Source organism: Bos taurus, chromosome 10, assembly GCF_002263795.3.
Source record: "Bos taurus isolate L1 Dominette 01449 registration number 42190680 breed Hereford chromosome 10, ARS-UCD2.0, whole genome shotgun sequence".
NCBI lineage: Eukaryota > Metazoa > Chordata > Mammalia > Artiodactyla > Bovidae > Bos > Bos taurus.
Window position 1 is genome coordinate 99,677,339 of NC_037337.1, and position 14,600 is coordinate 99,691,938.

A 14,600-nucleotide genomic window follows, 5' to 3' on the forward strand; every position below is an offset into this window, starting at 1 on the left:
GGCTCTGCAGAAGGGATAGAGACTTTCTACAGCATTCCTCATATAAAGAATTCAAGGCTTTCTTCCAAATTATCTTCCCTTCCCTGTCCAATTTCCAGGCTACAGATATGGCTATTTTGTGACTTCGCATTAATAGTTACTATCACTAAGCCTGAAATGCTTGTATTTTATGTCTCACGGTGGAGGTATACTAGTTAAATTCACTAGCCAACTGAAAGCTGATTTGCTTTTTACTATTGCCATCTACTGTCACCTTGTAAACAGATTTTGCACAAAGGCTAAAACAGTGTAATTCAAGTATGGGTCCAGCAGGTGGCAACACCAGATCAACGGAGCAACTCTCCAGCAAAAACAAAAGCTTAAAAACAACATGCATATCACAAAGTCTGCTGCTGCTGCTAAGTCGCTTCAGTCGTGTCCGACTCTGTGCGACCCCACAGACGGCAGCCCACCAGGCTCCCCCGTCCCTGGGATTCTCCAGGCAAGAACACTGGAGTGGGTTGCCATTTCCTTCTCCAATGCATGAAAGTGAAAAGTGAAAGTGAAGTCGCTCAGTCGTGTCCGACTCTTAGCGGCCCCATGGACTGCAGCCCACCAGGATCCTCCATCCATGGGATTTTCCAGGCAAGAGTGCTGGAGTGGGGTGCCATTGCAAAGTCTGCTTATGCGTAAATTTTACATTATAACTGGGGCCAAAGCCCTCAGATTTCACATTAAAACCAATCTTACCCTGCAACGATTACTATTAAATTGGGGAAATCTGAGGGAAGGACGCCGAACAACAGCAAAACGACCGGCTGGTCTGCGCCCACTGTGACAGTCAACAGTTATCACAGACCTCTTAGGCTCCTGGACAAGGAGGGCTGTTGTGGAGTCCTGGCTTCAGAAAGTACCTGACGACATTACAAGGTTATTTCACCACATCTATGGTAAAGACGAGGTCAGTTTTACATACCATGAGTAATCCCCGATAACGCTGATGGTGTTGAACGCGTCGGCAGCCCACGTGATGGGCCTCTGATTGAGAACCTGCCGCAGTGTGAAGCGATGGTCTCCGGGGTCTTCCATATTCACGTAGTATTCAAACACCCCAGTCTGGTCAGCAAAATTCGGAGCTTCACTAAAGAACGGGTAATCTGTTCAGAACACAATAAATTGTGTGTTGAGTTATCAAATAATTACAGCATCTCTCCTCTCTAATGTTTTCTGGTATATTCTGATATACTTTTGAAAAGTTTTAAATAGGCAAATGATATTTTTTATTGTTGTTCAGTCACTAAGTCATGTCCAACTCTTTGCGACCCCATGAACTGCAGCATGCCAAACTGCCCATGGGATTTCCCAGGCAAGAATACTGGAGTGGGTTGTCATTTCCTTCTCTAGGGGATGTTCCCAACCCAGGGATTGAACCCGTATCTCCTGCATTGGCAGGCAGATTCTTGAACACTGAGCTACCAGAGAAATGATACTTATAAATAGTCAAAGGGTAGGGTTTAGGTAATTAAAGAGCTACGGACTTTTTGTCATCTTTATTAAATACCAACATGGTCAGTCGGACATACAGACTTCACATATTCAATCCATGCAAACGCTAAGAGGAAAGATCCTGGTTCAGGAACACGCAGACCTGGGTTCAAAGTCTAGCTCAGTCAGTTCCCAAGGCAAGTTGTTCAACTGCCCTGACTTCCCAGTTTCAATGGTATGAAAGTGACACGCACTCAGTAGAAACTGTACCTCAAACTTTGGATTTTGATGAGCACACCCTCTCGTGATGCGGGCAGTGGCCGTGAGCAGCAAAAAGCCACAGCGCCGTCAGCCACACAATCACGAGGGTAAACGGCAGAGTCGCTGAGCACCACTGTGGACCCTGACGGCCGTCCTGGGCTCACTTTCTTTACAGCATCGGAAGCGACAGGAGACATGCCACACCTTGTTGGGCTTTGTTAGAGGATTCTGCCCAACTGCTGGGTCACGTAGGTGTTCGGAGAACACTGAAGGTAGGCTAGGCTGAGTTAACAGGTTTGGTAGGCGAAGTAGATTAAAGTACATGAAGTACATTTTTGACTTACGGTATTTTCAATTTACAGTGAGTTTATCAGGACCTAACCCTACTGTAAGTTGAGTAAGGTCTGTATAACTTTCACTCCAACAATAACCTCTAAATTTTTTCTGGCACTGCAAATTACAAGACCTTCAAGTTGCGATGTTACTTGGAAGTAACAGAAATTAGGGCCCTTTTACCACATAGAGATTTAGAACTAAATCAATGCACTTCTCACAGACTCCATCTTGCACCAGTTTGATAGGTAGAAATCTATCCATTACTGCTGAAAATGGGAACCAAGTTAAGTGTCAGTACAAAGACTTACCAATGTTGAAGTTATCCTCATAGACAGAGGGGAAGCGCTGGGACTTGGGAGGTGGCGGGAAGCTGCCTTTGCGGCCGGAGGTGAGCGTGGTGAGGGTGAACAGCTCGTCCTCCTGCAGCTCCAGGGTGAAGCTGCCACCGCTATCGAGCAGCTGAGAGAGAAACAACACTGTGGTCAAGCCAGGCGCCTCGGCTCATCTCATGTGAGTCAAATAGCCTTTTTAAGAAATAGCTTAAGAAATGCCAAAGTGATTTCTGTTGGAAGTCCCTAATTATTTGTGAATATACACACTTAATACCAAGGCCCTGGAAATCTTTTTTCTTAAGTTGTTTAGAAAACTTTATAAAATTACATTCTAGAAAGGATATTAGGAGAATTTCACTTCATACAAGGAAGAAGGAACAGATGACCCCCAAATCTATTTCTATCAGTCTATGCTTTTCCATTAGACTGTAAGATCTTCAAAGCCTGTGTATAAATTCAATATACGTATCCAAGAGATCTGCTTATTTATTTTTTAGGACTTCACTAAGGTAGAAATATCTGTAAAATCTTACTGTTGACTCAGCTATTAAACACAGAGAACCTTACTATTAATTTTAAAAAAAGTCCTACCTACTCATTACATGTTCAATACATATTTCAATTAGCAAACTAGGTTTATGTTTTGCCAATTTAATCTCTTAAAGCCATAATCGCTTCATCTCTAAAATGAGTATAAAATACATACTACATAGGGCTGTTGTATTAAGTGAGACAATATTTATAAAGTTCTAAGCTCAGTGAGTGACCCAGAAGAAACATTCCCTACATCATAGGTGTCCTACAGCAAATACGGGCCTCTACAGACAGTGAAGCTTTAGCATAATTGATGACGGCACTAACTGTACGTCCACTTCATGAAGTCTGAGCAGTTCTTCTTTTCTACTTTGAATTAAAGGTGTTTATCTCACACCTTTGCTTTAAATTGTCGGTCAGGTCTATGAAATATCTAATACCATATTCTGGCTTAGGAATAACCCTAAATGATACATTTTTCTTATGGGAAAATCAATTTTATGATGTTATTTCTAGCAATGTGTCATACAAAAAGTAGACGCTACACTTACATTTATTGATAGTGACTAGTTGAGTCACAGAACAGTAATAATTACCAGAAAAAGTAGATTTGTGTCAATTAGGCTAAGTGATGTGCTTGCACAGACCAATTCAGTCTTTGAAACATTTACTGATAAGAAACCACCATTTACTAAGCTCCACACTAGGCACCTGGGACAAAAAGGCAGGGACCTTTAAGGATGTATAAGGTGGGGACTCAATCCTGGAGGCATCCGGTGCAGCAGGGACGTGCTTCCTAAGCAAACACACATCCCCAGGTGGCTACGACCCTAAGACTGCTGGGAAGGCTTCAGAGAAAGCCACACTTGGGGTGAGTCTTGAAGGATGATAAAAATATAAACAAGGTATCCCAGGAGGAAGAAAAATCATGTGCAAAGTTACAGAAGTAATTAACTTGGCATACCCATGCCCTGAAAATTGCAAGAAGTTTAGTGTGAGAAGAAAGATCAATTTAGTAGGACAGGCCTCTAGAAAAGAAAGCATTCTTTTACCTTGTGAGGTAGTAATGAGGTCACACGTTACACTAAGGAATGTGAACTGACAAAATCATTAAGGCATCTGAGCAAAGGATAGACAAAAACCAGCTCTGGGGGCAATGCGATGTTTGGCAGAGAGACTTAAACGAGCAAGAGAGAGTTTCCGAAATCCACGAGAGATCTAATGAGGACCTGAATAAGCAGGAGCAGTGGGAGTGGAGAATGAGGCATGGGCAGGAGAACTATGTGGGTGACACGGTCTGTACTTGGTCACTGAGGGTATTCAAAGAATGGGTGGGAATGACAGTCTCAAATGAGACTCGAATTTCTGACCTGGGCAACCAAGTGATGGTACCATTCACCAAGACAAACTAAATACCAAGAGCAAACCCATCTACCAAAACATGCTTCCTTGAAGAGGACTTCTATTTTAAAAACGGGGGGGGGGGGGGTTTTAATAATATCTCTATTATGCTTCAGTCATAAATCAATTATGAAACTAAAAACTAATTCATTAATCAAATTTCTGTTCCCTACTGCAATGCTCAAACTATAGGAATTTATTTAAAACTACCCATAGAGAATCCAGTTGTTTGAAGAGAAATCTCTCCGATGGTTTTCCAAGTTTGGTATACCACACCTGTAGCTCTTGTATTTGACTCTGAGGAGGAAACACAAAGAAAGCTGTTGAGTGATTCACCATCTTCTCTTGGAGGACTTCTAAAACCTGTACCAGCAAGAATGAACCAAGGACAAGGTGCATTCTATTTCTACCTACCAAAAGACCCACCTCAAACCTTAAGTAACAATCATTTCAAAAGTAGGAAGACATTATTCAAGCAAATACTTTATTTCCTACAAACACTGCAGATTTTTGGCAAATGTTAAAAAAAGATTTGTATCTTTGCTTCAAAAATACTCATTATTATTATACCTATATAAAAAGCTTTTTAAGAATTTTCTGGCATTAAAAAACAATGCTTATGCAATTAGTAGAAAGTGCACTGTATATATTTCTGTATTCAAATCTAACAATAGGTAGAAATAACAAGAATTTTGTGTCTTTTTATATCGAATGTTGTAAAGAGCATTGCTGGAAAGCTTCCTCAACTACACAAATGATGCTCTACCAAAAAGAACAACCTTCTTGTAAGTGACTTTTGTTAGGATTCTTCAAAACCACAAAGAGCATTACCTCCTCGTGGCTTCTGTACTTCCTGACTAAAACCAATCAGCAAAGAGAAGACACCAAGTCATTGAACAATGTGTATGAAAACTCTTAATAGCTTATAATATTTCACTTAAAAACTTCTAGCTCATGATAAAATATATAAATTCTCAAATCAAAACCAAAATAAAAGTTCTACTTATTTACTTACAAAAGAACCCTTAAGATCAAACGTAGCAAACTGATGTGACACATTGAAATAGGGAAGAAGTGGTCGTATACACTTGGAATGTTTATAACTCTAAGGAGAAAAAAAATCATGTAAGTTATTCAGATGAGACATAGGACATTTTAAAGAAAAAGTCATTTACTGCACCTAGACTAACAGAAGTCACACTCACTAGGTGACAGAGAGTGTATTCCAAATTCTTAAAGACTATTTCTAACAAAACCTTTGTTGAATGCCTATTGTGTGTGCCTATGCAGTATTGCTCTTTACAACATCAGACTTTTCTTCCATCACCAGTCACATCCACAGTGTGAAATGTCTGTTCATTTCCAAGGCAAACCACTCAATACCACAGTAATCCAAGTCTAAACCCCAACCACTAATGCTGAAGAAGCTGAAATTGAATGGTTCTATGAAGACCTACCAGACCTTCCAGAACTAACACCAAAAAAAGATGTCCTTTTCATCATAGGGGACTGGAATGCAAAAGTAGGAAATTAAGAGATACTAGAGTAACAGGCAAATTTGGCCTTGGAGTATAGAATGAAGTAGGGCAAAGGCTAACAGAGTTTTGCAAAGAGAATGCACTAGTCATGGCAAACACCCTCTTCCAACAACACAAGAGAAGACTCTACACATGGACATCACCAGATGGTCAACACCAAAATCGGACTGATTATATTCTTTGTAGCTGAAGATGGAGAAGTTCTATGCAGTCAGCAAAAACAAGACCAGGAGCTGACTATGGCTCAGATCATGAACTGCTTATTGCAAAATTCAGACTTAAATTGAAGAAACTAGGGTAAACCATTGGACCATTCAGGTATGACCTAAATCAAATTCCTTAAGATTATACAGTGGAAGTGACAATAGATCAAAAGATTAGATCTGATAGACAGAGTGCCTGAAGAACTATGGACGGAGGTTCAGAACACTACACAGGAGGTGGTGATCAAAACCACCCCCAAGAAAAAGAAAACAAAAAGGCAAAATGGTTGTCTGAGGAGGCCTACAAATAGCTGAGAAAAGAAGAGAAGCTATAGGCAAAGGGGAAGACGAAGGGTATCGCCATCTGAATGCAGAGTTCCAAAGAATAGCAAGAAGAGATAAGAAAGCCTTCCTCAGCCATCAATGCAAAGAAATAGAGGAAAACAACAGAATGGGAAAGACTAGAGATCTCTTCAAGAAAATTAGAGATACCAAGGGAACATTTCATGCAAAGATGGGCTCGATAAAGGACAGAAATGGTATGGACCTAACAGAAGCAGAAGATACTAAGAAAAGGTGGCAAGAATACACAGAACAACTGTACCAAAAAGATCTTCACAACCCAGATAATCATGATGGTGTGATCATTCACCTAGAGCCAGACATCTTAGAGTGAGAAATCAAGTGGGCCTTAGGAAGCATCACTATGAACAAAGCTAGTGGAGGTGATAGAATTCCAGCTGAGCTATTTCAAATACTAAAACTGATGCTGTGAAAGTGCTGCACTCAATATGCCAGCAAATTTGGAAAACTCAGCAGTGGCCACAGGGCTGGAAAAGGTCAGTTTTCATTCCAATACCAAAGAAAAGTATTGCCAAAGAGTATTCAAACTACCACACAACTGCACTCATTTCACACACTAGCAAAGTAATGCTCAAAATTCTCCAAGCCAGGCTTCAACAGTACATGAACCGTGAACTTCCAGATATTCAAGCTGGATTTAGAAAAGAAAAGGAATCTGAGATCAAATTGCCAACATCCATTTTATCATTGAAAAAGCAAGAGAATTCCAGAAAAACATCTACTTCTCCTTCATTGACTACACTAAAGCCTTTGACTATGTGAACCACAACAAACTGTGGGAAATTCATCAAGAGATGGGAATATCAGACCACATTACCTGCCTCCTTAAAAATCTGTAGGCAGGTCAAGAAGCAACAGAATCAGACATGGGACAACAGACTGGTTCAAAATTGGGAAAGGTGTATGTCAAGGCTGTATATTGTCACTGTGCTTATTTAACTTATATGCAGAGTACATCTTGAGAAATGCTGGGCTGGATGAAGCACAAGCTGGAATCAAGATTGCCAGGAGAAATATCAATAACCTCAGATATGCAGATGACACCACCCTTATGGCAGAAAGCAAAGAAGAACTAAAGAGCCTCTTGATGAAAGTGAAAGAGGAGAGTGAAAAAGTTTGTTTAAAACTCAATGTTCAAAATGAATCCATTGGCAAAATTAATACAATTATGTAAAGTTTAAAAATAAAATAAAATTAAAAAAAAAAACTCAATGTTCAGAAACTAAGAGCATGACATCTGGTCCCATAACTTCATGGCAAATAGATGGGGAAACAATAGAAACAGTGACAGACTTTATTTTGGGGGGCTCCAAAAATCAGTGCCAATGGTGACTGCAGCCATGAAATTAAAAGATATTTGCTCCTTGCAAGAAAAGCTATGACCAATCTAGACAGCATATTAAAAGCAGACATTACTTTGCCGACAAAGGTCCATCTAGTCAAAGCTATGGTTTTTCCAGTAGTCATGTATGGGTGTGAGAGTTGGACCATAAAGAAAGCTGAGCACTGAAGAACTGATGCTTTTGAACTGTGATGTTGGAGAAGACTCTTGAGAGTCCCTTGGACCGAAGAAGATCCAACCAGTCCATCATAAAGGAAATCAGTCCTGAATATTCACTGGAAGGACTGATGCTAAAGCTGAAGCTCCAAACTTTAGCTACCTGATGCAAATAGCCAACTCATTAGAAAAGACCCTGATGCTGAGAAAGACTGAAGGCAGGAGGAGAAGGGGACAACAGAGGACGAGATGGTTGATGGCATCACCGACTCGATGGACATGAGTTTGAGCAAGCTCCAGCAGATGGTGAAAGACAGGGAAGCCTGGCGTGCTGCAGTCCACAGGGTCACAAAGAGTTGGACATGACTGAGCAACTGACCAACAACAACATTGTATATACCTACTCAAAATAAAACTTAATGGCATTTTGACTGAGTCAGACTTTGAATTCCAGAGTCATCTGATGGCATACACATAAGATTAAACTTATGCTCTGTTTTCTAAGTGATATACATCCAAAAAAAGGAAATGCTTGGGATGTTTTCACCAAGAAGGCATCTCACCCAAGTATAACCTTCAAATGCACAACTTCAGTCAGCTAAATATATACAACAAATCTCATTGTCAACATCACTTTTTCAAAATAATCATTACCATAAAGTAAAGGAAAAAAGGAAAGTGAAGTCATTCAGTCATGTTCGACTCTTTGCAACCCCATGGACCATAACCTACCAAGCTCCTCTGTCCATGGGATTTTCCAAGCAAGAGTACTGGAGTAGGTTGCCATTTCCTTCTCCAGGGGATCCTTCCAACCCAGGGATTGAACCCAGGTCTCCCGCATTGCAGGCAGATACTTTACTGTCTGAGCCACCAGGGAAGCCATCATTACCGTGGTGTGGATCAAAAGAAGTCTGTGACATTGTTCCTACTTTATGGGATTTAACAATCACAGAGGACTTAACAATATAAGGTTCTGGGCCAGGTTTTGTGGGAAATTTTTAAATTGTAATTAGAGATTTTTAATACCTCCCCTCAATAACTGACACACAACTAGACAGAATATCAACAAAGATACAGGTGATTTGAACAAAACTATCAAACAATTTGCCTGGATTAACATCTATAGATCACTTCATTCATAACTGCAGAATATGTATTCTTTTCAACTGTACAAGGAACATTTACCAAAGTACACCACATTCTTAGCTATAACAGAAGTCTCCATAAATTCAAAAAGATTCAAGTCCCACAAAGTCTATTCTCTGACCACAACAGAATTAAGTCAGAAATGAATAACAAAAATGTCTGAAAAAAATCTGCAAATATTTACAAATTAAATAACAAATTTCTAAATAATCTATGTCTCAAAGAAAAAAACAAAAGGGGAAATTAGAAAGCATTTTGAACTTACAAAAATAAAAACACAGCACAGCAGGATTTGTGGGATGCCACTAAAACAGAAACTTTAGCTTAAGATACTAGCAAAAGAAGAGCAAATTAAAACCAAAATAAGCACAGGGTATGGGATTCAGAGATAGAAACTACTAGGTATAAAACAGATAATCAACAAGGGTACACTGTAAAGCACAGAGAAATACAGACATTATATTGTAATAATTTTAAAGGCAGCATAACCTATAAAGTATTGAATCATTATGCTGGGTACCTGAAACTAAGATAATATTGTCAATCAATTATATTTCAATAAAACTTTTAATTTAATTTAAAAAAACAAAGTAAGCAGAGGAAAGAAAATAATAGAGATGAAACGATAAATCAAACAAAACCAGAAAAACAAGACTGTATAATTGAGAAACCAAAAGCTGATTCTTTGAGAAGATTAACAGAATTGAATAAACTTCTAGCCAGACTAATCATGAAACCAGAATAAGAAGAAAGAAAATACAAACTGCAATTATGAACATTAAGAGAGGTGACATCAATACAGTGTATATATATGTGTGTGTGTGTGTGTGTGTGTGTATATATATATATATATATATATAAAGAAAACAGCAGGGAATAATAGCAGTAACTTTGTGCTGAGAAAGTTAACAACTTAAATGAAATGGACAAATTTCCTTGAAGACACAAAAACCCAAAGCTCACTGAAGAAGATATGGACAAACTGAATATCCCTTTATCTGTAAAGGAAGTTGAAAAACTTTTAGTTGAAAAACTTATAGTTAAAAAACTTTTCCACAAAGAAAACTATAGCCCCAGATGGCTTTACTGGGAAATTCAAGCCTCCCTGGGAGCTTGGCTCAAACAGGAAGTAAGAGCTAAGGCAGAGCTGTAAATCGCCCACCTGGGCATTGAAGCATGCCCCCATTACGTATACAGAGCCTGTCAGCAAAGGCTGGGACACTTGCTAGCTCCAAACATGAGGAAAGCTGTACCATCATGATCTGACCACTAAGAAAACTGAGCAGAGATTTCAGTGGCCATACATGATAAAGCTTGCAAACTACAGAATCTGTTCAGGAAAGTCACAAAGCAAATTAACAGCAACAACCATGACAAAAAGCAACAACAAATGCTAGAGAGGAGAAAGAATCTGATGTCCAGAGTGTCCAGGTTATTTTATGTAACGTGTCTAGCTTTCAACAAATGATATATATATGATATATGATACAACAAATGATATATGATATTTGCAAAGAAACAGGAAAGAATGGCCCATATACGGATATAAAAGCAGTTGACAGAAACGATGTCTGAGAAAGCCTAGCCATTACCTATTAGATATTATACTTCTTAGACAAAACACATTAAAATATCAGGTATTTAAAAATGTTCAAAGAACTGAAGGAAACCATATCTAACAAGTAAAGGAGAGATCTGCTTCTAGAATGTCAGTGTGAGGAGCTCCATAAATATACTCCCAGCGAAACTGGTGAAAATTATTTAAATAATAATAATGCTAAAGTCTGGAAATGATCCTAAGGGCACACTACAAATACAGAAGTATTCAAGAAAATCTACTAAAACTCGGTATGAGCATCAAGAGTATATGGCATTTAAACCACAAGCCATCCCTCCCTGTCCCTCTCAGGCTGGACTGACAGAAACTCCAGGCCAAGTAGGTACAGTCAAGAACATGGGGCTCCCTCCCTCCCAGTTCCCAGGTGAAGGCAACAATATCTTTGGGAGAGAAGCAGGATATCAGTATTTCTCATGCTCTTTCCCTTCAGCTACTTGAAGAACTGGCAGAATTTCTTTAAAACCAAAGCTGCAAGAAAGATTTTCACATAACTGTGTAGAATGGGGGAAAAAAGGCATAAAGTTGGGTCCTTCACGCCTGGGATGAATCTGAAAGGAAGAGAAGGTTTGCACAGGTGGACCCTCAGCCCAGAGAGTGACCAGGTCAAGCCACAGACTGATCATCCCAGTCCTGGGATCCTACATGGAAAAGAAAAGCTCCTTTTTTTCTTTAAGGTGTTCAGTTACATTTTATGCTTTTTTCCCCCCAATACTAACAAAGTGAATTAATCCAATAAAAATGACAAAGAATTACCATAGTTTCAATGATGACAGTGAGGTTACCTAAGCCATCCGTCAGAGCTACGTAGCTTCCTCCTCTCTCTAAATGGCCAACTGTCTTCAGGTAATACCAACCTGGTTGAGTAAACTGAGTGGTATGAGCTATAGAAAAGCAGAGAAAGACCCAAATAACATTAAAGTGGTGATAATAGGATTCTTCCAGAAATAAAAAACTATCTACTTACTTGAGGCTGAAAGAGAACAGAGTATGCCACCCCAAAATGTGCCACTTTAGCATGCGTATTATTTTGAACTGCTGGCAATCAAGACCCAGAAGACTAAAGAAAAAATTTCTCTCTCCTTCAACTGCCTGAAAGAATCTAGATAGGAGACCCGGCCCAGAAAGAGAGCTATTACCAACAATAACTTTTTATCTGAAAGACTTATCTTCATGGCACAGCAAATATCTGTTCTTCTCTTCCAATGAATGGTCTTCTTCCCCTGTAAAGCTCCAGGTTCCTCTCTCTTTCTATAAATGGCCTTCTTCCCCTGTAAAGCTCCAGGTCCCTATCTCTTTCTATGAATGGTCTTCTTCCCGTGTAAAGCTCCAGGTCCCTATCTCATTCCTTTGCTTAGGATGGCATTATAAAGCCTCAATTGCCTGACTGCAAACTTGAGTCCCATATTTTTATGTACAAAATTAAATGGGTTTTTTTCCTGGTGATCTGTCTTTTGTCAATTATTAGATTGACCAAAGAACTGAGACGGTTACAAGGAAAACTTTCCCAAGTATGACTGAGTCTAACAGCTAATTTCTATTTTGGAAAAAATATTTGCCAGCCTCATGTTTCAACTTTTGAGTAATTAGCCTAGTTGAATGGTATAATTAAGGGAATATTCTTAGAATGACTGGTAAGAAATAAATAAACCACACTCTGTCAGTTCAAGACTACTGAAAAACTACTTTATTCCAACAGTAAATAAAGTTATCTCCTCCCAGTTCTTGTTGATCTCTATTTAAATCACCTTAATATAACTACAAAGAATATGGTTTTCAAAAAGTTAACAAAATATTTCAAAAACTAAGCTTTATGGTTTTAAACAAGTTTATTTTCACAATACTTATTTATTGGGCACCTCCAAAGCTTGTCCTAGAAATGTACTGAGTGATACTCCTTGTCTCATTTTGGGAAGTGACAAAATTAACCCCCCAAGAAACAGTGACAAAATTATAAAGGTACGTTAGTTCATTGAAATAATGTGGGACCAACTATGTCAACATTTAAGGAGTTAACCAAATCCAATTTAAGGAGTTAATACAAATCCAAAACTTAGCATTTTCGTATTTATTAAAGAACAACCTGAGTTTAGAATAATGTCATGATTACATGGTTAATGTCATGACTATAAATCCCTGTGAAAAATACATCAACTGGAAAAAAAGAGCTTGGTCTTAGAATAATCAAGAATGGAATACAGAGAGTAGCTTAGTTACCTGAAAGAGTCTTATAAAACACTAGGACAAATCTTGCTAAAACAGAGATACACTTAAAACCAATGTGTGCACATGTGTGCACGCACACACACACACACACACACAGTGTTTCTATAACTCCCTCTAAGTGCTTTCTGCTTTGTCTCTTAGAAAGAAAGGCAGGGAGTGAGGGATGGGATCTGAACCATACCTGATACCCAGATAGGAGCTTCCACCACGTAGTGCCCACTCCATGGCTCCTGAGCAGTCATCAGTCCACAACGCCCATATGGCAACTGCTGATAGTAACTGGCCACCAAGTTCCAAGCAATGGTGCTAAAAGATTGTTTGATAAAAGAGAAACACCAAGCAGCTTGTAATAAAAGTGTAAATGTCTAGAAGCCTATAGTATAAAAGACCTTAGCAAAGTTTACACAAATATATGCAAGTGGTAAAATTATCACCCAAAACAAGAAAATTTAAGTTGCCTAAGTTCACCCACATTTTGAAAAATCAAATGAGGGATGCAATATTTTTAATAGTGAATCATATAATAAAAAATACAAATGTATATGAAGAGCACAATTTTTACTGCACAATGGTATAACCAGAAAAAGAGTCACGACCTACCAGTACCACAACGTGAGTCAAATACAGATAAAGACTTTATCTATACCTGCTTTCTTTTTGACAATCAGCCTTCTTAATGCCCCAGTTTCATGACATAATTTCATGACCTGACTCAGCGGCTGTAAAGTTTTACAATGAGAACTCTTAAGAGTCCGACTGCCAGGGCTCAAGTGATGGTGTAGGCAGACAGGGCAGGGGAAGAGAACCACACATAACTCTCTTGATACAAGAGGAGCCATTTAAGGCCTAAGCCACTTTGTGGTCTAAGCCTGCCCACAATGCTTGCCCCTGCAGAAGAGGTCTCAGTAGTAACTGATTTTAAGGGAACAAAAGCATCTAAGTCAGGGAAATAACTTAACCATATCTAAGACAATATATCAGACCCCAAAATAAGCTCTATTTCTGTTCGCAGCTTCCTGCCTTCTCTTTCTAGAGCTGACACATGTTAGGTATAGGACGGATGAACGAAATAAGGCAAATACTTAAATCACTGAATTTAGGTTGTAAGACTATGGAAGTCCATTGTACTTTTTTTTACTTATTATGCTTTGAAATTTTTCAAAATGAAAACCTTTGAAAGTTTTAATAACTTACGAAGTCATGTAGCCATTGACGTAATTCTGATTCAATATGCGACCCCAGCAGCCTGCACCCATATCACCATTTACAGTGCTAAAATCTTCAGAAGACCAAAGCTTCTTCTTAGTCAACCTAGCATCCTTTACTGTAAGTGTCCCAGGGTAATGAGCTCTAGAAAAGAAAGAGAGGGAGGAAATGTAAAAAGTCAGAACAGGCACTTCTGTATATTTACTGAGTAAATACCCTCCCTGGTAGTTCCACTGGGAAAGAATCCGCCTGCAAGGCAGGAGACCCCGGTTCAATTCCTGGGTCAGGAAGATTTGCTGGAGACGGGATAGGCTACCCACTCCAGTATTCGTGGGCTTCCGTGATGTCTCAGCTGGTAAAGAATCTGCCTGCAATCTGGGAGACCTGGGCTCAATACCTGGGAAGGGAAGATTTCCTGAAAAAGGAAACGGCTACCCACTCCAGTATTCGGGCCTGGAGAATTCCATGGACTATTCC

The 14,600-nt window shown here is 39.2% G+C and overlaps 1 protein-coding gene across 4 annotated transcripts in view; it reads right to left on the minus strand.

The window, feature by feature from the left end:
* GALC (galactosylceramidase) overlaps positions 1-14,600 on the minus strand; it is a 57,718-nt gene that overhangs the window by 10,513 nt on the left and 32,605 nt on the right. For all 4 annotated transcript variants that reach the window (XM_015473301.3, XM_010809641.4, XM_059890496.1 and 1 more), the window contains 7 exons: positions 14,112-14,267; positions 13,099-13,223; positions 11,448-11,575; positions 5,344-5,433; positions 4,539-4,625; positions 2,370-2,520; positions 956-1,136 (listed from right to left, as the gene is read on the minus strand). In XM_015473301.3, coding sequence (XP_015328787.2) covers positions 956-1,136; positions 2,370-2,520; positions 4,539-4,625; positions 5,344-5,433; positions 11,448-11,575; positions 13,099-13,223; positions 14,112-14,267 — 918 coding nt within the window. The remainder of the gene's footprint in view (positions 1-955; positions 1,137-2,369; positions 2,521-4,538; positions 4,626-5,343; positions 5,434-11,447; positions 11,576-13,098; positions 13,224-14,111; positions 14,268-14,600) is intronic.